The 23326-nt window shown below is 44.9% G+C and overlaps 1 protein-coding gene across 1 annotated transcript; it reads left to right on the plus strand.

Annotated features, from left to right (window-relative positions):
- Nucleotide 1: 1 nt before the first annotated feature.
- FBXO31 (F-box protein 31) lies at nt 2-23326 on the plus strand (the record flags this gene model as incomplete). Its single annotated transcript, XM_085310160.1, has 10 exons — nt 2-242; nt 8407-8478; nt 10106-10192; nt 14826-14902; nt 16155-16322; nt 17051-17125; nt 18934-19043; nt 19829-19982; nt 20641-21005; nt 22163-23326. Coding segments are annotated over 10 exons (1572 nt in total), but the record flags the coding sequence as incomplete, so codon positions are not given.

The following is a 23326-nucleotide window of genomic DNA, read 5'->3' on the forward strand; positions in this document are numbered from 1 at the left end:
GCGGGAGGAGGACGAGGAGGAGGACGAGGAGCGCATCGAGGGCGCGCGGCCCGCGCCGTCCCCCGCCGAGGCCGGCCCGGCCGCGCGGGCCTCGCTCTCCCTCCTGGAGCTGCCCCCCGAGCTCCTGGTGCAGATCTTCGGCTCGCTGCCCGGCACCGACCTGCCCAGCCTGGCGCGGGTGTGCACCACCTTCCGCCGCATCCTCCGCACCGACACCATCTGGCGGCGGCGCTGCCGCGAAGGTACCGCCCGCCCGGGGCCCCGCGGAGGGGGGCAGGGAGGAGATGGGGCCGGGATGGGGCCGGCGGTGCAAGGGGGGCGCTGGGGCCGAGGGAGCAAGGTGCGGGGCGGGGATGCAGGGAGGAGGTGGGGCCGGGGCTGCGCGGTGGGGGGCAGCGAGGAGATGGGGCCGGGGGATGTCGGAGGGTGCAGAGAGGTGATGGGGAGTGGGTGTTCAGGGTGGGGGTCCTGCAGGTTGTAGCAGACCTTCGTGGGGCGCAGAAAGCGGAGGAGGCCTAGGGAGGGTGCAGGGGGTGGGTTGTGAGGGATGCAGGCGGTGCCGGGTTTGGAGGGCTGATGTCTAGGGAAGGAATGGGGGGATGTGGGGGCGAAGGACTGRTGCCCCAGGGTGGGGGGGAAGGAGAAGAGGGCAAGAGGTGGATGCTGAGGATGCAGGGAGATGTGGGGGCTGCAGGAGGGGGAATCCAAGCGGTGCAGGGAGAGCAGCTGGGCCATGGTGGTCCCAGCTGGGGGGACCCCAGAGGCAGGGGGTTTTGGAGGCAGGGGAGAGGAGGTGAATGCTTTTGAGCTGGTGGCCTGCTCTGGGACTGGGAAGGTCCCCTGGGGCAGAGGATGGCCAGGGTAGCTGTGAGAAAGTTGGATGATAGGCAGTGTATTACTGGGGTCCCTGGGATGGGTACGCAGGTGCGGTGGTGAAGAGGGTAGATCCTGCATCCCCTGGGGCAGGCGTCCTTTGTGGTGGTGCTTGGTGGAAAAGGGATGAAGAGTGAGTGGCTCCAGCCAAAGGGATCAGGTGTGGGGGGGACGAGCCCCTGGCTGGTGATGCCTCTGTGCAGGATGTCCTTGTGGGGGCAGATGGTGGAGTTGAGGAGTGAATGCTGAGGCTGGGGTATTTGGGGCAGGGGGCACAGGGAAGTATCAGTCCTGAAGGTGTGCTGCAGGGCAGGACTGGGTGGGGAGAGAAAGCAGTCCTTGGAGGTGCAGCTGGGGCTGCTGCCTGTGGGGCAGGGAGTGTACAGGGAGAGCAAGGAGCCTGCTGGGGTCCAGTTCATGCATGGAGGTGGGCAGGCCAGGCCTGAGGTGGGTCACCCGTGACTATGGGAGCAGCTAGGCACTGTGCCTGCCCCATCGCAGGAAAATGGTGCCAAGTTCCTGGGGGCTCCTGGTTTGCACCTGCATTTCCTGGGGAGCGTGTCTTGCAAGAGAGCTGTATTGCAGTAATGCAAAGACTGGAGGCATTTCTTCAGTGATGCCCCAAGTCTACGTTGCTGTGGGCCTGCTCTCGTAGGCTGCCATTCTAAAATTCTAAAAGGCTCTTTCTCCTTGTCCTTATTTCATACCAGTGTGGCTCTCTGTCCTCTTTTATTAGTGCAGTGGCTGTCCTAYTCTCCTAAGTCCTGTCTTGCTGTGTTCATCGCCTCTCTTCATAGTATGGTCTTGCCAAGTGCATCTGCTGCCAGCTCATGAAGTCATGTATATCTTTTTGTTGTTGTTTGTTTTCTGTTTTTAATACCAGTGAGGGCATTGGGATGAAAAAATTAAGTATGTTAGAGTGGCTCTCTGCCACAGGCAATGGGATGTGTTCAAATGCGTTAAACCTTGCAGGAATGAATTCATGCCTTGTCAGCGCTATCCAAGAACCCTTGGACAGTACAAAGGCTGAACCCAGGAAATGTATGCCAGAGCATTCTTATTCCTTCGCTCAGCATGAGATGATCCTATTGTCCCAATAGCTTAACATTGTTTTTTGGAGACAGACTAATAAAATAGCATTCATTCTTATGTCTGTTTTGTCTGATGTAAGTAGAGCCCTTATGTTTCATGGATGATATACAGAACTTGACCAGTTAGTTATTTTGATAAGTTTTGATATGTTTGTCTATTAATACATGTATTTTTTTAATATAGACTTTTTTGTTTACAAAAAAGCCTGATGATGAAATATGTTTGTTTATTAAAATCACAACTACTGTCTGGATTTTCTTAGTAGTAGATGAATCAGTGTCTAGAAGCTTAGCTGAAGTTTAAAGAAATATTGGGCTCAACTGAACAGGATGGAAGAGTATTATGGAAAGACTCCTGTCTCAAAGCCATGAACTAGCTAGTAGGTGAGAGGTATTTAAAAACAGTTCTTAATGCTCTTCCTAACTTTTTTTTTCTTTTTTAACATTTCCTCTCATGTATCAGTTTCCACCACTGTCAAAGGGAGTACATTGAGCTAGGTGGACTGCTAGTTTGATTAAGCAAGGTAATTGTACCAAAGAAATGGCATGTCAGATATTCTGGGCAGATTCTTAGCTGAAAAATTTACTACATTTCCAAAACTGTTACTGCAACCTTTTAACTAGTTATGGTTCTCCAAGTTGTTCTTAATTTGGATTTCTCGTGACACTGTTCATAGTACTTTATATTGCTCTGCAGATGCTGTATAAGTAATTACCATTGTGGTGATACTGTAACTTCAGATTTGTGTATTTTGTGTGTGTAAACTTAGTCACCATTTTATGGGCTATTTAGCAATGATTTTCTTTAGATTTCTTTAGATAGGCTTCAGTAATGCTGTTATATGTACTGAGCTAATGAATGTGTTCAAAGTCATATACTGTGTGTATGCAACTATGTGATCAGTGCAACCCCCTTGTGCAGGTGTATGGACTTCAGATGTTAGTATGTAAATACACAGACAAATCTTGTACAGTATCTCCATGTAGCAGTACATGGATGACATGATAGTCAAAGATAAAATTTAACTAATTATAACCTTTTCTCAAAAACAAACCACTTCCTAAATGAGGATGGTCTTTGCGTGGATGTTTGTTTCTGTCTGAGGTTAAGCATAACATAGTAAAATGCTTTTTTCCTGAAGCTGCAGTTCCTAGAAACAGAGCAAGAGCATGTGTGCATCTCTTAGCATATTCCTCCTTGAACTGATGGCTTATTTACTCTGAAGCCTGCTGATTATGTTGCAGAGCAGTGCTCTTTGAGGAAGTAACAGGTAAACTTTGACTTCAGGCCACTTTCAGTTGCGTGTGTAAACATGTTAGTGGTCCCAGGAACACACAATGGTAAAGAGATGGGGGGAGGGGGAAGATTGTCCTAAAATTAAACAGAACCATTCTTTGGGAGCTGCTAACTGTTGCAGTGCTTTGTGTTGGTTGTCTTCTACCTTCACCTTGGGTGGGAGCAGTGCTGAAGCCGAGCTGTTGCCTAGGTCAGTCAGGACAGTCAGTCAGGTGAGCAGTGGCATGTTGCCTTTGCACTAGAGGCCAGCTCTGCTCCATGGCAGTTTTGAAAACGTTTTTGTGATTAGTGCAAGTATCCAGAGGGTTTGTCCTCCTGAAAGTGAAGGAGTGGCTTTGACTAGTGATTCTGAATTGGGAGAGTGATGGGATTAACCAGAGATAGTTGTGTAACACACTGGCAGCAGGAGTGTTTGGACAGTTGTCCTTTTATCATTGCAACTGTTTGGGGTAAACAATGTCCCTGAATTGCTTCTTTGGCAAGAGCAGGATTGCAGTTACTTTCACTATGCTATAAATAGGAGATTGCTGATCTCTGCAGTGGGTGCAGAGCTAAAGCATGTTTTACCCCTGCTGATAGTCTGACCTACTGTGATTAATACCTGATGGTCAATTTTAAATGGTAAACACTTATTTTAAAAATAAAATAGCGCAAATGCAGAAGAACACGTGAAAGCAGACCAGTAGTTCAGAATAACTAAATCTAGAACTTGTATGGAAAGGCTTTTTGTTTGTAAAAACAATCCCCAATAGCTCTTCAGCCTGCTGAATAGTGTTAGCCAAGGTGTTAAAGATATTAACTTCAGTAAGTTTTTTAGAAATAGGTTCCTAGGGAGAGGAGTGGGAAAACTGATTTATGTCCTCAGAGAGGGGATTGCTGCATGGAGTTCAGCTCTTTACAAGACAGTAGAGAGTCCATGCAGGAGTTTGATGTACAGCAGCTCCCATAACAGGAACATTTTTTTTGTAGTGCTGCACTTTATTAAATGCAAAGGTGGTTTTAATAAGTCACAAGACTTTAATCTCCCATTGTGTGAGGTTAAAGTACCGTGTAGTGTGTTTCTTTGGTGAACCCTGGTGGGCTTTTCTTCATCTCTATGTYCTTTGTTAAGGATTGCTGTCTAAAAGCCAATGGTTTGCTGTTTCTTGCTGCCAGCGGCAGATGCTCACTAGCTGTAGGCTTTCTGCAAGGGGTATTGCTCTGGCTTAGATCTGTTTAAGTTGTAGATCTGAAACTACTGATCGCTTGCTTTAGGGTTTCCCCAAATGTTTTAATTTGCTGTGGATCACATCTCCTTCTGCTCTGCTTCTTATTTGCAGCTGCAGACTTAGTGGTAACTACAAGCCTTCCCCTGGGAGAAGTATTTGGGAACATATTTGGTATGTTTTAATCTGACAGTTCAGCTTTTGGAAACGAGGAACTGGTTCCAAATTTGTCCACCCAGTATTCCAGAGATGCTAACCTGAGAATCTTCCATTTTTGTCATCCCTGAAATAATCCAGTAAGCTTCTGTGCTTCTGTTCTGTGTACAGCCTTGTAAACATGATTTTACCCAGGCCTAATTAGAGGAATTGATTTGTTAGGGCACAGCWGAAATTTAGCAACAGTAAGGGTGTCAAGGTCTACCAGACATCCTGATTTTCTCTGTATTACGGATACAGTACTTGCAGCTGCTTACTGGTGTTGCAATGCCAGGAAAGGGGCAAGAAATAGCAGTGATTTGGCCTTTGATATACGGGCTCTTCTRTATGTTGATTGATGGAACCACATTTTTACTGCATTGTTGTTGGCAGCCAGGAAAAGAAAACAGCTTGTCTGAAACCTATCCTCAAAAAAATGGGTTTTGATAGTAAAAATGCTTCCTCTTTCTAGAAGATTGTATCACAACTGCAGGAAAGAATCTCTTTGCCATGGGGGGAGATCATGGATGAAAGTGGGCATGGAGAAGTAGGGCATACAGGGCGAGGTGTGTGACCTCTCCTTTAGCAAGGAAATGGAATGCGAGGCTTGGAGCGTATGGTGAGAGCAGCACAGGGAGTAAACTACATTTGCAAAAGTATTAGTACAGTTCATAATATATGGGAACTACCTTTCCAAGTCCTCTAAATTCCTGTGCATGTGACCATGGAAACAGCACTGTGTCACCATGTATTTGGTTAATCTTTTAAGGACTCCTTATAAATGTAATGTCACAGGCTTTCCAGCTGATCAAATGAGAACTTAAAAACTATTGTCCACCCTTGCTTTTGAAGCAGGATTTTAAGTAGCCGTTTTCTAACCACATTAATTTCACAYGTGAATTTCTGTGTCTCTTAACTCTTTGAGATACTTCCTCAATGAGCTGTAGCATTGAGACATCGTTTCCTTAAAATAGACTTAATTGCACTGAAGTAGAATTTCCTCAAAAGCTTGAGTCTCTCAAAGCTTTTCTGGGGAAAAGCTTTCCATTCTCTGTAAAGAAAACCTTATCAGTTTTACTTTTCTGTAACTACATTGCCACTTTACTTATTGTTAATTTTATGCTCCTCTTATCTTCTGGATCATCAAGCGATGGCCAGCTTTCTTGCTTATGATATCTGGAATATTTGTAGGGATTAAGAGACTTATTTTTCCCATCAAGCACCTCTCATGGTGTTAAAAGCTCATGAGTCAGAGTGGCTAAAGTGATGCACTTATCCAGAGTTGAGCGGTCAGGCCGGGGTTCTTGATGGATTGTAGTTAAGCTTGCAGAACGAAACAGGRTAAGCATTAGCTATCATAAAATGAGATGAATTTTAAAGGACAATTTTWAAATAACATCTTTTTCTTAAGAACACTTTCTTATAAGCTTTGGGTGTCCTAATGTCAGATAGTGTGTAGCAATATTAAAATTCAGTGTTTCTTTTTTTTTTCTTTTTCTTTTTTTTTTTGCAAGGGTGCTTGTTGTTATTTGGGAGAACCCTGAATCTTTTCAGGAAATATATAAACTGCTAAACTTCAGAAATGCATCCTTAGTGGTGGTTTTGCTTTCTTACAGTTTCCTTGTTGGTTACAAAGGTCACTTTCATGAAACTGGAATAGAGCTTTAACATCAAATCACTAGCTGCCCCATCCAGCTGTTTTCAAGATATTTGCTGGTAGTAAATCTATTATAACTGAGCCCCTGAAGTGATTTTCAGATGTGGGAAAAGTGCTATGCCTGAGAGAAATTGGGACCTTCTGGAGGAAGAGAGAATGTCACTGTGCTGGTATCGTTGTTAAAGAGCAACATGGAGCAGTGCCATTTGGGCCGGTTCCTCTGCACGTCTCCTCCCTTTCTGATGCAGTCTAAATATCTTCCTATGACACTGTTGAATCTAATCTATCTGCAATGCCTGCTGCACAAAGTGTATCTGACTGATTCTGAGGCCAGGTGAATATTTGTTTACGTGAAAAGAGCTGTCTGTTTCCAAACAGCAGGCTATAACCACCCTGTTTCTGTCACCTTATAAAGATCTCTAACTTTCTGATCAGCTGAGAAAACAGACTGTTCTTTCCATCCATTTGATGTAATTGCCAAACACATATCCATTCATGTGTATATGCAGGTTGAAAGCCTTACGCAGTCTGGCAGGAGGAACAAGCATGGGATGACTTGCGGRGTGGGTCGGAATTTTTAGCCTCAGACAGAGCTCTGATTTCACAGATTGGCAGAACTGCTATATAGGGTCAACTAACWATAGCCAAGTACCACACAGCTTTTTCCGTGCTGGGCTGGGTGTATTTTTCTGCAAGTTTGCCTGCCTGCCTGCCTCTCTCTCTAGTCGTACTTCCTCATCCCATCTTACTTTTGATACACTTGGAGCATCCTCTGGCTTTTGCTACTGCGGTCGTAGGGACTTTGCTGCTGACTCCTGCATCTTTTAATGAACGTGTTGTCCTTTCTGCCCACTCTTACCTTTATTGAACTTGCTGCTTCTCTTGGAAACTGGTTCTGATGTTAGCCTAAAGTAACTCAAAGCAATGTTAGACAGAACACGTATTGCCCAGAGGCAGGCACACAGTAGTTTTGTGTGCTTTATCATCAGATACRTGTACAAGTGTATTTACAGACAGAATGAGGTTAAATTAATTCAGGGAAACTTCTGCTTTTTCTCATGTGTGGAAGATGAATTCTCAACTTGGAGCAAGTTACCGGCAGTAGACAGTGGTATTTGGCAGCTATGGCAGATTGTTAATTTGAGGAAGCTTGTCTGAGGTTAAGTTTCATATTGGATGATTTGATGTGGGTCTTCAGACTTTTGTATCTGGCAAGTGCTAGGAACTGCTAAGGGAAGCTGGTGTTTGATCTGTAGTATAGCTGTATTTTACATCAAGGAGAATAGTTTTTCTAATTGAGATCTTATGGGGTATCTGCAGCAGTTTTCTTTTTTGCTGTTTTTGAGGAGCTCCTTCCTCTCTTTCCTCCTGTCTTCGAAGAATTTCTTGCATTGAGATGTTTGTACTTGCTTTTAATTTTTAGAGTTTTTTTTTTAGAAGTTCAGTGCTGACTTCCTGAAACTGAAATGAGTTATCTCATTTTCTGCTTCAAGGCTGCTTTTGAGAAGCTTGGATTGCTTTGTTTTCAGGGTGTTCTGTCAGCAATCAAAGGCGTTTGAGTGTCGAACAGTCATCTCAATCAGATATGCTTTCAAGTGTGACTGTATTTGCACATGCTGATGCCTGTTTTATGTCTCAGATTCATTCTTTTTAAAGCCTATGACCTTTTTTAGGATCCTAATAAGCAGTTTTCCCTGTTGGATACCTAAGTGGGAGTAAATAATTACTGTACACAATAATGATTTGATCTAAACAGACAGACTATCCCAGTTGGAATGAGTACATCTTCCACACTTTGTACTCTTTTCAGTCTATCTGTAAGCATCTGTAACTTTATTGTGCTTGTGTGTTCATTGCAGGCATCACTTGTAAAATGTGTTAGACTCTCAGATCCTGGGCTGCAGTGAAATTACACCTAACTTTCCTCTTCCACTTCAGAACAGCAGTAAGATTCTCAGAATAACACGGCAACTTGCAAGCATGCACGTAATAAGAGCTCTTTTTCTGTTCAAACTGTAGATAGCAAGATCTGGGTAGCAAACACCTTTGAGTTAGAGTTGATTGATATTGTTATCTGTGTCATTACAGAATATGGTGTCTGTGAAAACTTGCGGAAGCTGGAGATCACGGGAGTGTCCTGTCGAGATGTTTATGCCAAACGTAAGTGATAAAGCTGACGTAGATCTGTATGTCTTTGTTTAGTACCAACTTTGAAAGCACATACACGTGGAATATTTATTAAACTTTAACAGTAGAAGTTGCTCAGACCTGCTTTCTAATGACAGGAGYTTTATCTTTGATGTTGAAGTGTCTGGGGCTTTAACATGAAAGAGATGCCAAGATTTGGGATATCTCTGTCCCTGACTCCTTTACTGGGGAAAAAAAGCACTGGATTTAAAATCTTATAATGACAAATATATTGAGAGTTTTTTCTTCCTTTCCTGTCTGCTTTACCCTTTTCAGATCTTGCCAGAGAATTAACTGGTATTTGTCAAAGCTGGAGGCTTCCCACACCCTAATGTAACCAAGTGTTGCCCGTAATGGTAATTCCACTACACTCTGGCTTCCCTTTGCACTCAGTGAAATAATACTGTCCTGTGATGACATTGGAAAAGTGCCGCAGGAAAAGAGATGAACATTCCTTTGGATTGCTCCTAAAGGAGGAGAGTTTGGCAGGGCTAGGCTTCTGCAGAGGTGTCAGTATGTTCTGGGAGGGGCTGAGAGAGTGGGACACAGACTCCTAAGATCTAACRTGCTTTCTGCAAGGTGGATAGATGCACATCTTCTATTTTACAGTGGGGGGTGGGGGAGCATCAGAGGGGAAAAAGCAAGGCAGGGTAGGGACTGATGTGTTCTAACTGAGGCTGCTTCCCTTGTCACCAAATCTTACTGTTCCTAGTCAAAAGTTGAGCTGGTTGCTKGGAAAGCCTGTCTAGGCCCCAGAGAGCTCTCTCGCTATCACTGCCAGCCTGTGTTATCTTGGCTCCATCACCACAAATTGTGGTGTGGAGTTACCTGTGGTCCTTAGGAAAAAGAACAAGATTTAACCTGTAGCACTTGAGCTATGGCTTACAGTTGTTCAAATAGGGTTCTGCTTTATGAAACAAAAGCAGTAACTGTCCCAWGTTGCAAGCATGAGAGGCCTGCGTAGGCTTTGCTTACTCTGAAGTCAGAATGCAGCTCTTCCTGGCTTTTAGCAATGTGCTACCTTAGCTCAGGTTTACACTATTTGCCAACACTTAGTGATTTTGGAACTGTTTCCTGGTAGTGTGTCCCCACGTTCTCTGTTGTCCTATAATCCTCTGTAATTGCAGGAGAGTTCATTTGAGTCTACCAGCAGGATTTATATGCACTTCCTTGTCCACTGAATGTGCTTCTCTAAGAAGTAGTGTGGGAAATTGGGAACTGTTAGCCCAAGTGATAGAGACCATAACTAATCCAAGGCCTGGGCTACCATCCATTTAGTTATTTGGCTAAATGGTCTTATTGAAGCAGTGGGGCCTGTTGCTGTCACACTACAGAGTTTGAGAGAAACCCTGATTACACTTTGAATTCATTGGATGCCATTGGTAAATATTGCYTGTGGGAATGTAGAATATGCCAAGTTTGGTATCCTGCTGACTGGATATAGCTGAGGCTGATGGAAGCAAATCAGTGCACCACAACTGGTAGTAAAGTCAAAAGGATGTTTGACTTTCCTACATAGCTGGTGCAGATTGATCTTACAGTTATGTGCTGGTTACAGAGGAGTGGAGTTCTTGGTACTTAACCTGCTGTGTCTGTTCAGGTATAAACCCACGAGTGAAGTCGGGGCGTTTTATGAAAATCCTTCCCGACTACGAGCACATGGAGTACAGAGATGTTTACACCTGCCGTACGTACCTCCTGCTGGTTGATGCTTCCTGCACTAAGCACACACAAGACGCTGCATGGCGTGTGATGTTGCTTTAAGCAAAATACTTTGGGGTGGATCTTGGCAAGCGCAAGGGGTGTTGGTTAGTCAGTTCTTGCCTATGGTTCATTAGTGGCTTATTCTGACTCTGTAAAGTGACAGCATGAGTAGGACAGGCATTGAAGAATGTTGGTCATATTTTGAAGTTCTTTGAGTTAAAAAATTGCTGTGACTAGGCCCAAAAAGAAGGGTCTCTGAAGAATGTTCACCATAGGGGAGCATTCACTGTGCTCTTCATGGCTTGTGCCCTTCTTAGAAAGAAATATTCAGATATCCTGGTGAGGGCTCCTGAAAGTGAAGTCTAAATAAGCTCAGAAAATCCTGCTTCAGTCCAGTGAGCTGCGTTCAGGTCTGCAGCCTTTCCCAGGGAAAAACTCAAAGAGTTCACATGCTAATTCCCTCCCTAGGCAGTGGGAACATAACACGCTTTGCTCTAGCAGAGTATTTCCTAAAGAAGCAGGTGGTGGCATTTCAGAGAGTAATTTGCCTTGTTCAGTCAAGAAGCTACTCTGAATAAACTCTTCTTCTGCTCCTGATGTTGTTTTGTGGGAAGAATAGCAAAATATTGGGGTCTAATGCTTGCTGTTCTGCAGGAGCTGGGGGAAACAGTAATGACGTTAAATCAAAAACTGCTTGGCATTTGGAGGGGGGTATCAAGCTGGCCCTAATGCCTCTTTGGGGATGCACAGTAAGGTCACTGCAGAGAAATGCTGCAAACTCAAGTTACTAATTCACTGGTGTTTGAGAATGTGTTTTTTGCCGCGTGCTAATGAACAGCGTGGATGCTACAGACTTACCTGCCTTCTAGACAGTGGTTGAACATGGGCCATTCAGGGCGGGTTTAGAGCAGCCCATGCTGATCATATCTTGAATGTGAGTCACAACAGAAAAGCAGCAACAGTGCTGCAGCAGGAATCGTAGAAGTTTTAGGTTTGTCAGTACTGCCTGTCAACACCAACCTTGTTCTGGAGCTGGATGGGAAGGAGAGCTGCCCTTCAGGATGTGGGCTTCCTTTGTAGATTGCTAGCTGGTTATTTGCTCTGAGCATGCAGTTTGTGGTGGCTCTGAAGTGGCATTTTGTGCTGTGCCCTCAGTTAATTCTGTTAGCTGCAGCCCCAAACTTCTGATGTCTAATGTCCCCTTTTCTCTAAAGGCATGTTGCATTATGGAACAGCCAGCGTGGTCTAAGAGGTGACTGCCCATTTTCCCCTTTTTCTCTCCTGTGTGTAAAGGCTGAGCTGTCTGAATGTATATTATATGAATGCTTCCTAATTCATATTCATGCAGTGTTAGCCAGGTTAGTTTGGATTGCTTTCCTTGGAGTTTTAAACTGGCCTGGCTGACACTTCATTGAAGTAGACAACTCTGTCTGCTAGCGAGCCTTTTATCACCAGCTGGGGGGCAGTAACTGCTTAAACTGCTGCAACTCAAWTTGCTTGTAGATATTGCCACATCCTGAGAGTCCTAGAGAACTGCAGTGGATTCAGCTCCTTTCCCATCAATGTCAGCTATGCCTGCTTTAAAGGCTGCAGATTTCAGTGAGAACTTCCATTTTGGTATTTGCATTTATCTCTGCACTCTCAAAGCTGGAAACAGATGATGAGAGAAGATTTAGTTAAAATGATGGCATCTGAAAGCCTCTGCTCTCCTTCTGTTTTAAGAACCCGTTTGGGGGTTGTAACTCGTCTATCCGTACCTAAGGTATTTGCTGTGGTGTGCCAGCTCTGTGACGCTTGCTTGAATCGCCTTGCATTTGCTCGGTGTCACTTCCTTGAGATGGAAAGCACAGGCATTAGACCTTTCCCAAGCTGCCTTCTGCCGATGGGCAGAGTGATTGGGCACTCGCTGCTTTTTCTAGCCCTTTCCCAGCTGGATTCAAACGCATTTCAAGCTGCCTTTCTCTCTGATAAGCGTGCTGGGCTGCATGTGGTAATACCCAGACTGGGTGGGGGGTTTACTCACGTTTCCTGCAGATACGTTTTTGTTACCATTTGTGAGGACCTGGGCTCAGAAATTCTGACGGGCAAGAGTCTTCAGGATTGAGAAGAGTTGGAGGCATGTGTAGTGGAGGAGAGCCTTGGAGAAAGATCAAGTGCTGCTTCCTTTTGAGGAGTAGGAAGACAACTGCCAGACTTGTGCTGTCTCCCCAGCAGGGACAGCCAGAGCTGGAATTCATCAGGTTTTCCCTGCAGTGGATACCCCTGTTAGCTTGCTGGAGGCCGAAGACACTACAGCAGGAAAGCCAATAGACACCAGGCCTGAAAAATGAAGCTAAGCTTTTGCTTAGAGAATTGTTCCAGCTTTTAGCTAAGTACTGGCACTTTGCCCAGTAATGTCCTTTCTTGAAAGAACAAGAGGAGGAGGAACTCCCAGGATCCTGAGCGGATGAGAGAGACATCTTAACCGTTAAGGTACCCCTGCGACGAGTGTTGGTGTGAGGAAGGATTAGGCTGCAGTCTGTATCGAGGGCTGCTCTGGTTGCACGTTTCCCTGGCAGCTCATTTGGAGAATTTTGTGGCTCCAGACAGCCTTCTGTTTTTACAAAATCTGTCCAAAGTAGTGGTGCGAGTAAGCACAGAAGCTGCTCTCCAGTGAGAAGTATTCTTTTAGAGTCAGAAGGTTTTTGTTTGCCTCCTCCCTCCTTTGAAACCGCAGGTTTCTGGGTAACAGGGACAGCTGGTGAAGCAGACTACCTATGAACTCAGCAAGGTTTCCTGAACCAGCCTGGCCTTGGTGAGCTGAGCTGCAGCTGGAGCTGGTTGTTTACTCAAAGTGAGCACACAAGCCGCCCTTGACAGGCGTGTGCGGTGGAGTGRAGGGCTTGCCTTGTTAAACAGACACTTCCCTGCTGTTGAACAGTCTGTCGATAGTTGCTGCAGCTAAGAGCTCAGGAGCTGGAGGAGGACGAGGAAATACTCGTCACCTGTAGGTAGCTTAGCATCAAGTTTTCTGTCCTAAAATTAAAAAAAAAGACTGGATTTTATCGGTTCCATGCAGACAGGGTAGAAAAGGCAGACTGTGGTGGGTGGAGCAGCTTATGTACATACCATTTATTAATATGTAATTACTGCTCTGAGGCAAGAAGACTGGGAATGTGGTTTGCTTGGTTTCCTTAGTGCTGTTTATGGTGTGCACTGCTCACTGGGTGAAACCAAGCTATCAGCCCCATGTTGTTTACCTCATGGGAAAAAGGCTCCTCTAGGCCTGTTGGCAGCAACTCTGGGCAACCCTCCCTTGTGCCCAAGACCTCCATGGAAGTTCTCTGCTTTGGTGCAATAAAAACACTCAGTTCTTGCTGTCTTAAGTAGTTAAAGGAACAAAGCTATTGTAATAGCTGCACTGAAACACAGTTCTTCCTGTAAATTAATGCAAAGCAAAATCCATTATTTGAGTAGGTCATGTATGTTTAAACTGATTCATGCAGCCTTCTGAGATGGCCATGAACATCATTTTAATGAAGGTGTAGTATCTTCCTGCGAGATGTTAGAACGGAGGACCTATTACCTGCTTCCCTTTTCCACTGTATGGTACTGACAATGGAAGTAATTTGTATCCTCTTGTTCTCTTCCAAAACACCTGTAAATTGTGTGTAATGCCTTCATGTGAAGGTTACTGGTCATGTCAGAAGATTAAGTGGACAAAATTCATGACTGAATATATTAGGACTGGAAGCAAGTAGCGTATATAAGCTTTCCTCCAGAGAGGTGGTTTATTAGGCTAGTTCTATAATAGATGTTTTCTCCAGTTTGCAGAAAACTTTCCATTTTGTCCTTCAATTTTGGTAGGATTGAAAGCTCTCGGATGAGAAACTGGGAAGCAGTTCGCTGCAGTATGCTTTAAGAGAGATTTGGAAGCAGCTTTAAGGAAGAGATGTGGGAGCTTACTTAGAATTCTTAAGGCCATTAYTGAATTCATAACACCGCCAGATCTCCTGAGCTGAAATGGTCTGTACACTTCACTGAGGCTGTCTCGGTGGCTGATATTAAGGAGAACTTTTAACACYGGAACAAGTGTGGGCCAAGTTTGTTTATACAAGGAAAGGAAATTCTTTCAAAATGTTCAAATTTCCCTATTCCTCACTGCTTTTATGTGCTTCCTTCTTTTCCATTGCTTTGCAGTCTGACATATCAGGTACTCTTTTTTTTTGAGCAGGAGAAGGCAGATAATTTATTTGTTATTAGCTCCCGGAGTGTGATGTGATTTGCATCAGTAGGACTGTGTTGTAAAGGTTTTCTGAAAATTCCTGGGGAGCTCTCTGGTTGTGTAAAGTCCTGGAAACTAGCTCCTGCTGGTGCACTGGGCTAGTAGCAGAACTACAGAGAAGATGTGAACTTGTGGTAGGTCTCAGTTCAGAGCTGCCTTGCTGTGATTGGGAGTAGACAATTTTCCCTAGTAAAAACTGTAGTAGGTGATAATGATCAGTGTCATATGCAGATTGGCAGTAGTTTTCCTTTTTTTTTTTTTTTTTTTTTTTTTTTTTTTTTTTTTTTTTCCTCCCCTGAGATCCCAATTCCTTACCTTGGTGTGCTCACTTCAATGTCTTGCTGTTCCTTAGTGCTGCACCGATACCGACACATCTTGGGATTATGGCAGCCAGACATTGGACCCTATGGGGGACTGCTGAATGTGGTGGTGAGTACCCCCTCCTAAAGGCTATGGTGTAGATGACTGATTAATGTCATTTATATGCTCTTTCTAGAACTGTTTGTCCTTCTGCCATTTGTTGAAGTTGGCATTTACTGTGTGGCATTAAGAAGTCTGAATAGGCAACCTTCAAGCAAGTAATTGGGACATAGAGGTTGTTTTTTGGATCCTGTCATCATCACCACCTTTTTCCGGATAGTCCTTCCTTGTTTGTGTGCCCCTGTGGCCCTTTGGGGTGCAGTTTAAAAACTGGCCTGTCACTTACTGCATGAGCTTTACCTGCAACTGAACACTTTGCAGAGTTGTGTTCATGCGCACCTGTCTTTTCTGTAGTTTGCAATAATTCTTACCAGCAGTACCTGAAGACTAACACATCAGATATAAAGATGGTGATATATGGATAGTGTAAGACCCACAGAGACTGCTAGCTCTTGTGCTGCTGGGGAGAGCAGTTAATGAACAACACTTGCCCCTGGATTGCTTGCAGATAGGCAAGGAGTTTGTCTGAAGCCCTTAATCTTTGCATCATGGCTCATTAGCTGACAGGTTAACTGTAACAAATCACTAGGGCCAGTGTAGCTCTGGCCTTCTGGTTTTACAAAAATCTGTTCCACAAACTGGTGTAAGAGTGCATCTGGTTGTACTGATGCTTATTCAGCGTAGTTAGGATAAAAAAAACATTTCTCTGTGGTAAATGCTCTGCTTTTGTCTCAGATCTCTCCATTTAGATGATGCTTCTCTTTTGGGGATTCAGAGGTTTGCAAGGAAGGATTCAATTAGGTATGCAGGAAGAGGGCTGGCACTTGTGCTTCTCAGCAGAGGGGATTGCTTTGCTTTGCTGTCTGGGAGTAATAGAGCAAAATGATTCCTTGTCCAAAAGGCACAGATTACTGTGAGGAGCAGAACTCCTCTATTTGAGTATCTGCCAGCATGAGCTCTCAAACCAATTAGAGTTTGACTAGCTTCAGTTCAGTCTCTCCCTCCAGAGCCTGCCCACCAAGCATCCGGCACAAAGTCCTTTGCAGTAATACAGGCCTGCTTGTTTTCCCGTGATGCAGAAAGCCTCATAAAGAAACCATCTCCCCCTTCACTGAGGATGTGCTGTGAGTGCATATGGTGTGGTTTAGTTGCTGGAAAGCAACTACCCTGTGGCAGAAAAGGTCCAGGAGCTGCTTGTTGCAGACTCAGTAGAAAGTGCGTAAGGCTGATCCTGTTTGCTATCTCTCCTACCCCTATGCAGGTAGATGGTTTGTTCATCATTGGGTGGATGTACTTGCCCCCTCATGACCCTCATGTTGATGATCCAATGAGATTCAAACCTCTCTTCAGGATTCACCTCATGGAGAGGAAATGTGCCACAGTTGAGTGTATGTATGGCCATAAGGGACCTCACAATGGCCATATCCAGGTGAGCTACCCTGACACTTTCCACATTTTTTTCCTTCAACTGTCCAGGGTGCAGTGTGTTTGTGTGCATGCACATCAGCTATGCGAACGGGCTCGACAACAAACTTGGAGAAGTTTCTTTAAGGATGTGACTGCCACCACCCTGCGGTATGTGTGGATGCCAGTTTTACCCTCATGGTGTGTCTGACAAGTTGTGTGGGCTGTTCTCTGCTCTATATTTATTCACTGGCGATTGTGCGGCTTTGTGTTATACTCTTTTGCTGGGCTGGCTAGCTCAGGGTGGGAGCGCCAACATGTGTACAGGCTGGAGGAGAAGGTACCTAAAGTGGCCGTATGCAGCTGCTGATCATGTCTGAGCAGACACACAGACCTGCTCTGTTTTCTAGCCATCTCTAAGATGAGAGCTTGAGAAAGAGGCTGAGTGTCATCCATTCAGTATATCGGATGATCTGAAAAGCTTCCTGAGGGGTTGTTTCTTTCTCCTTGAAACAGGAAACTCAACTAGAGAAGCAACTTGAAATTAGAATTCTCTGTTAGAATGTGTCACTTTTACTGCTTTTATTTCTCTGTCCTGCAGCTGACACTCAGTGATTGACACTTGATGATTTCTCTGTTGTAGCAAATGCACGTTTGTATTAACCACTTTTTGAAGCAGTCTTGGTTACACTGTTCCAGTCATCTCTAATCAGGTTCTGCAACCTGTTAATTTCTCCTCCATGTAACCTGCAGATTGTAAAGAAGGATGAGTTCTCCACAAAATGCAACCAGACAGATCACCATCGAATGTCAGGGGGAAGGCAAGAGGTAAGAGTGCTTTGCCAGCAGCCTGGCTTAAGGCTGCTTGTATGTCCCCTTTCTGAAGATGCAGCATTACTGTCTTGTCTAAGATCTTACTAAAGTTGGGATCTGAGAGAGGGCCCCCCAAGTTCTAATTTCTGTAGTTCTGAACATACTTAAAAACTGAAAATAGTGATCTCTGGCTCTTCAACTCAGATCTCTTTTTAAGTGGGTAGAACTGATTTGTGACTTGAATCAAAACTTAAAGTGGCCACAGCTTTATGCCTGCCAAAGACTAGCTGCACATCACATTTGGCTCTGCAGCTTTGCTATTTAAAGAGCATTTGCAAAGAAGCTGTTAGAGACTTGAAGGAACCTGAGGAACCTGTTTGCCAGGGTGTTGTTTAAGGGTCCAGTATATCGGATCAGTCCACTGTTGCAGCTGCATAATGTCTGAGTGGAGATTGTGCCTAACCTCAGTGTACAGCAGGTGTCTGAGCAGACTGTGATSTCCATCCATCCTTTTGAGCAAAAGGCTGTTTCAGGCGATTGTCATTGGCAAAGTGCTATTTTCCCTCAGTACTGAGGTGTTTGATCCTGAGCATCCTTGTTCTTCCTGTGCCAGGACACCTTTCACATGTGACAGCAAACCTGTCTATGGAAAGACAGCAGCATGCGCTGCACTCCATGCAGCGCTCGCCATACCCCGAGTGTCATTGCTGTCTGTATAAACAAAGTCTTTGAGTTACAGCCTTACAYTGAGTACCAGCTGCACTTGAATATCTACTCGACTTTTCCACTGTTTGGCCAAAGGATTAAAAGCTGCATTTGGTTGTTTGTGCTGTATCTGCAGTATCTCAGCTATGGCCCACAAAGCAGATTTCTAACTCAAACTACGTGTTTTTAAGATGCAGGTCTGAATGTCAAGACAGAAGCTTTCAGCTAATAGCTGTTCCAGGTAGTGATGGTTGCTGCCAGGATCCCAGCTGGTTAGACATGACAAATCTGATACTTCAGTCACTTCTAACCAAAGCTTTAAAACGTCTGTCTACTAATGGGAAACAGCTGGGTGAAAGGTTTAGTTAAGTGTTTTCTGGTTCTGTAGCAGATGAGAAATGCTTTAATACTTTCAAAGCACTGTGTTAAGTGTGCATGGTATTATGGTAATTGGAGGATCTGGCTTTAGAAGATAAAGAAAGCAGCGCCGTAATATCACTTGGTAGGCTGCTATCTTAGAATAAGCTGTTATCATGCTAACTCATGTTAGGGTATTAACTTGTCAGAGCTGGTGTAGAGGTATGTCAGGAGACATTTTCAAAGCACTTTTTGGATTTAGATGTGTCAGTGTTTAAATGATCAGGGTTTAACCTCCTGAATCTTTAGTGCTTTTGAAAAGCTTCTCCTTTTATGTTTAATGTACCAGGATAGGGCACAGCAGTTAGCTTATGGGCACACAAGTTACTGCAAGGTAAGTCAGGACACAAACAGTAGGTCAGCTACTTTGAAGTAACAGCTGATGCTTATGCTTTTTTTTGAAGCATAATGGTTTTACCCATTATTTCTTTGAAGCTAAGTGCACCTTTATTGTGTGGTGCCTTGCATGTGTAGGGCAGTTACCATGATGACTACTTCTTGTTCAGCTGATTTCCAGGTCAGCTGTGTAGCAATGTGTGCTTGTTCCCAAATCCAGCTGCAATCTACTGTCTGGCAGAATGTATGACCTCTCTGTGGCTCAACTGGTGAATTTTATTGACATAATGAAGTCATGCTGGGTACTGTCACTTGCAAATGAGGCAACTCTAGCTTCAACCTCATTTCTTCTCCTTGTGTTGCAGGAATTCCGGACGTGGCTGAGGGAAGAATGGGGTCGAACGCTGGAAGACATCTTCCATGAACACATGCAAGAGCTCATCTTGATGAAGTTCATCTACACCAGCCAATATGAGTAAGGGCACCAGCTCTTCCTAGGTATTGAGGCAGCTGCAACTTCAAGACCACATTGGATCGTTTGTTCTGATAACATGATGCTTTCTTACAATGAATTTTAATAGAACAGGCAGAGGACAGTGACTTTGTTTAGGTTCTGCTGTGACAGGCTCTGTGCAAACATACAGTGAAGCACAGTCCTTTCCAATTGTACAGAGAAATAAGATGTAATGAAATCAGTAATGATAATGTTCCAGATTCTTAAGAATAGCTTTGTGCACAGTAGGATGGTTTTGAGTCATTTAATTGCATTTAGTTTGAAGATCTTTAGTTTGAAGAGTGAATATCCATGATCCCAAGGGGGTACGTGCTTATTATCCATATTAGTAAGCAATATGCTTTGTACTGCACAAGGTGGAAATTACACAGTCYCTAAGAAGTTGGTTTTTAACTGTCACTCAAACTTCTAATAGGAGCTACCTTGTTGTAGTAGATATTTAAATATACTTTGCTTCTGGGTTCTCCAGAAATCCCAGGGAGTGAGGAGGTTTACAGCGACCTTGCTGCAGAACCTCCTGCTGTGCTAATAAGGACTAGTAGAAAGAAAAAGTAGAGGAAGGAAGAGGGAGGGAATGTTTGCATAGGTCTGAAGCAAAATGTGTTGCACTTGGTGTGTCTGAAAATCACAGATCCAGCCCTTCTCTCAACAATAACACAAAGCAACCTAGAAAAACAGACTGTAAACAYGTTCTTCATGTGCAGGGGTTCTCTCTTAACCTCCCTGACTTTTTTTTTTTTTAATAGCAACTGCTTGACATATCGACGCATCTACCTCCCTCCTAGCAGCCCTGACGACCTTATAAAGCCAGGTCTCTTCAAAGGAACGTATGGGAGCCATGGGCTGGAAATCGTCATGCTGAGCTTTCATGGAAAGAAAGCCAAGGGGACTAAAATCACTGTGAGTACATTTTCCTTTCTCTCTTGACTGCCGGTTAGTTTCCTCTCCTTGATAACATAGCTCCATAGGAGACCATGCCTGGAAGGTAATTGGTTGTTGCCACCCTAAAGCCTGTTCTTCGTGGAGACTGGAGGCATAAGGTGAACTTTAACACAGGTGGAGTAGCTAGTACCTGCTCTGCAGAGTTTTCTCTTGACTCCACCCAGTTCTCCCTTCCTGTCTCTCCCTGCTGGCTGCTTTCTGMGAGCAGCTGGCAGCAGGTCCATAAAGATCATTTGCATCTGTAGAGCAGGTACCAAGTTTTTGCAGCTCTTAACTGAAACCTGGCTAGTGAGTTCATTCTGCCCTGCAGGGAGGGATCCTGATGAAATGCCGTTGTGGCTGTGACTTTGTCTTTCACCCTTGCAAGTGCATCCTGGTTAATAGCATTTGATTAATATTCTGTTTTCAGGAGTGGGAATGCAGGAGTGACATAGGCAGTTCAGGGAACCATGCACAAGATCTGAGGTTTTTAGTTGTCAAGTCAGTGATTGTAGAGTCGGGGGGAGGGAATGTTTAGAAAGGCTTGTTCTTGACAGATGATATACATGCGGAGGATGCAGATACGATCTGCGTAGCACCATGCCTCTGCAACCATAGGTGTGTTTCCTGTCTTTAGGGAGATCCCAACATCCCAGCTGGGCAGCAGACTGTGGAGATCGACCTGGCACATCCTCTTCAGCTACCTGATATCGAGAACCTACGTGATTTTAGTGAGCTCTCTCGCATCGTCCTTGAGGTCCAAGAGCAGGTACGCCGGGAGGAGCAGGAGGAAGAACAACGGCAGGAGGGAGAGGACCATTCYCAGCAAGCTGCCGCCCAGCCCACTGTGCAGCCCCTGGAAGGAGAAGGTGCCAAGGGGGAAGAGACTGTGGCTGGAGCTGAAGGGACAGTTCAGGACAAGGCACCAGATTCCCAGCCCTTCGTGCTACCCATGGGAGTCATATCGAGGAATGAAGACTATCCTAGGACCTGCCGAATTTGGTAACAGAGACTGGTGGTTTTTAAAGCCTAGTCATTCCGGTTACTTTTTGAAACTAAAAAGGGTGTCTTTGAGGCRCATACTCTATTTGCTTGTCCTTTACTTGCATGCAGATCTCCCAGCCCCCTCTTGCACCCAGATTCTCTTCCTTGCTGCCCTATCTTCTGTGCTCATTTGCTCCCTCGTTCCTACTACACTGTCATCTGCCATCCTGCTTCCTTGGCAAATTCTATCCTACTATGTCTAAATCCAGAGCCTCTCATGTATTTTCATTTCCCCCCCCTTCCCTGGGAGCTGCCTGCCTCATATGTTTGTGGATCTCTTCAAGCTGCTTCCACCTGTTCTGCGTGTCATCTGTGTTTCTTGGCTATGGGAACATAGTGCTTTCTATCACCCGTCCCTGGCCTCTAAGGCCYTGAGGCCAGTACTGGAAGGTGCTGAGCACCCTAAGCAAAAAGTGCAAGAATGTGCAGAAACCTTACTGAATTGGACCTGGAGTCAAAGAGGCAACTCATTTAGTGATGTGGAGAAAGGRCCCAAAAGCTGAGGCTTAGGCAGGTGATCTTCAGCCAAAACCTGTGCTCCATGGAAAAACCTGCCAATCGCTGGTTAATCCCAAATCGCTCCTGGTGTCCCAGCCAAGCTGTGTTTGAGTAAAATYCTGCTCCACCTGCTGCACGCTTGGAGATTAGGTTGACCTTTACTTATCCCCAGCTCTAGTTAGATTTTTTTCTTCTTGAATTTTCCCCCCTCTCCCTTTTCCCTTCCCCTGATTTTTGTCACGAGATTTGCCTCTCTGGACACCATCTCCACATGCATATTTTTCTTACAAGGATTATCAGGTCTGGGCTTCAGTTGCGGAGATGAATCTCAGCTTGATTACTGGGTGAAACTGCAGAGAAGTTCAGGAAGTGATAGTTCTTAGAATACCTGAAAGCAGCAAGGGCACAGGTGAATGTGCACAGCAATGGATAGTTCTTCTTAAAATGGCAGCAGTAGTGTTTTGTGCTGTGTCATTAGAATTGACTGAATGTAAAGCTCTGTGTTCTGTAGTGTCTGGCAGCATAARGATGACTTTATCATACTTCTTTTCTTTTTAATGAAATGTAAGGTATCTGACACTTCTCACATGTTTCTTGCTATTTCTTTCTCCCTGCAGTTTTTATGGGACGGGGCTTATTGCTGGCCATGGCTTCACCAGCCCTGAGCGAACACCAGGCGTTTTTGTTCTCTTTGATGATGATCGTTTTGGGTTCATCTGGTTGGAGCTGAAGTCCTTCAGCCTCTACAGCCGGATCAAAGTCTCGTTCCAGAATGCCGAAGCGCCTTCCCGTGAGGCTTTTGACGAAATGCTGAAGAACATTCAGTCGCTAGCTACTTGACGGGTGATTTGTGATGGACAGGGCTAGGGGTGGCAAAGGCTGCTGAGCTCCCCAGCCAGGGGTGGGACGGGGTTTCCTTGCTCTCAGTACCTCTGAATAAAAGCATGCACTTTTAATAAAGCCTTTTTACCCCAAATGTACACATCCCTGTTAAAATATCCATGACTGCCATTTCCTCCCTGCCTCTTCACATTGCTCCCTGGCAGTCCTTGTTATCCAGTCTGTAACATAGCTTTGTATGGCTGAAGGGATCCTGCAGAGGAGGAAATAGAGCTTTCTTATTGCAAAAAGGATATATCAGAACAAAAATAACTCAAGGCCAAAGTTGGATCAGAAAAATCTCTAGCTGACTGGCCTGAAGGAAGCCCTCTGCTCTGTCCATTAGCAGTCTCCCATGGAGGAGACCTTCCTCAGGGAGGGAACTTATTTAAGCTTTTGCTGTGCTCTAGGCCAGTCTGTTCTCCTAGGAGGCTTGCTTTCCTCTCCCGAAAACCTGTGTGGCTTCCCCACTACAGACTKGCTGGCTGCTTAATGATTGATTGTGTCAGAAGTGACAAAGCATGTCCTCCTCTCCAGAAACCTTTCTCTGGGTGCATCACTGCCCAGAGAAGCTGATGTAATACCTGTGTCCTTGACTTAAAATTGAAGTGGGTGGTTTCCTTTGAGAATTTCTCTCACCTTGGCAACAAGAGGAGGATCCCCACTGTAAATGACAGTGTGTAGCTGTGCCCTGGCTTCTGAAGCTTGGTGGCTATGTTGTTGCTGGGGCTCCAGGTTTGTGTCTTTCCCTGGGCACAGAGGAGATAATGGGTCTTTGTTACAGGAGCTAGGACAGAACTGGGAATGAGCATGAAGTGCATAAGCTGGTGCATTTTGAGCTGGTTTTGTACCTGAAAGTTTTCCTCAGATCTTCTGAAATGGGCTTAAAAGCATTGGGAAGG

The sequence above is a fragment of the Rhea americana genome, unplaced genomic scaffold, assembly GCF_003343005.1.
Source record: "Rhea americana isolate MKP2758 unplaced genomic scaffold, rheAme1 scaffold_311, whole genome shotgun sequence".
NCBI lineage: Eukaryota > Metazoa > Chordata > Aves > Rheiformes > Rheidae > Rhea > Rhea americana.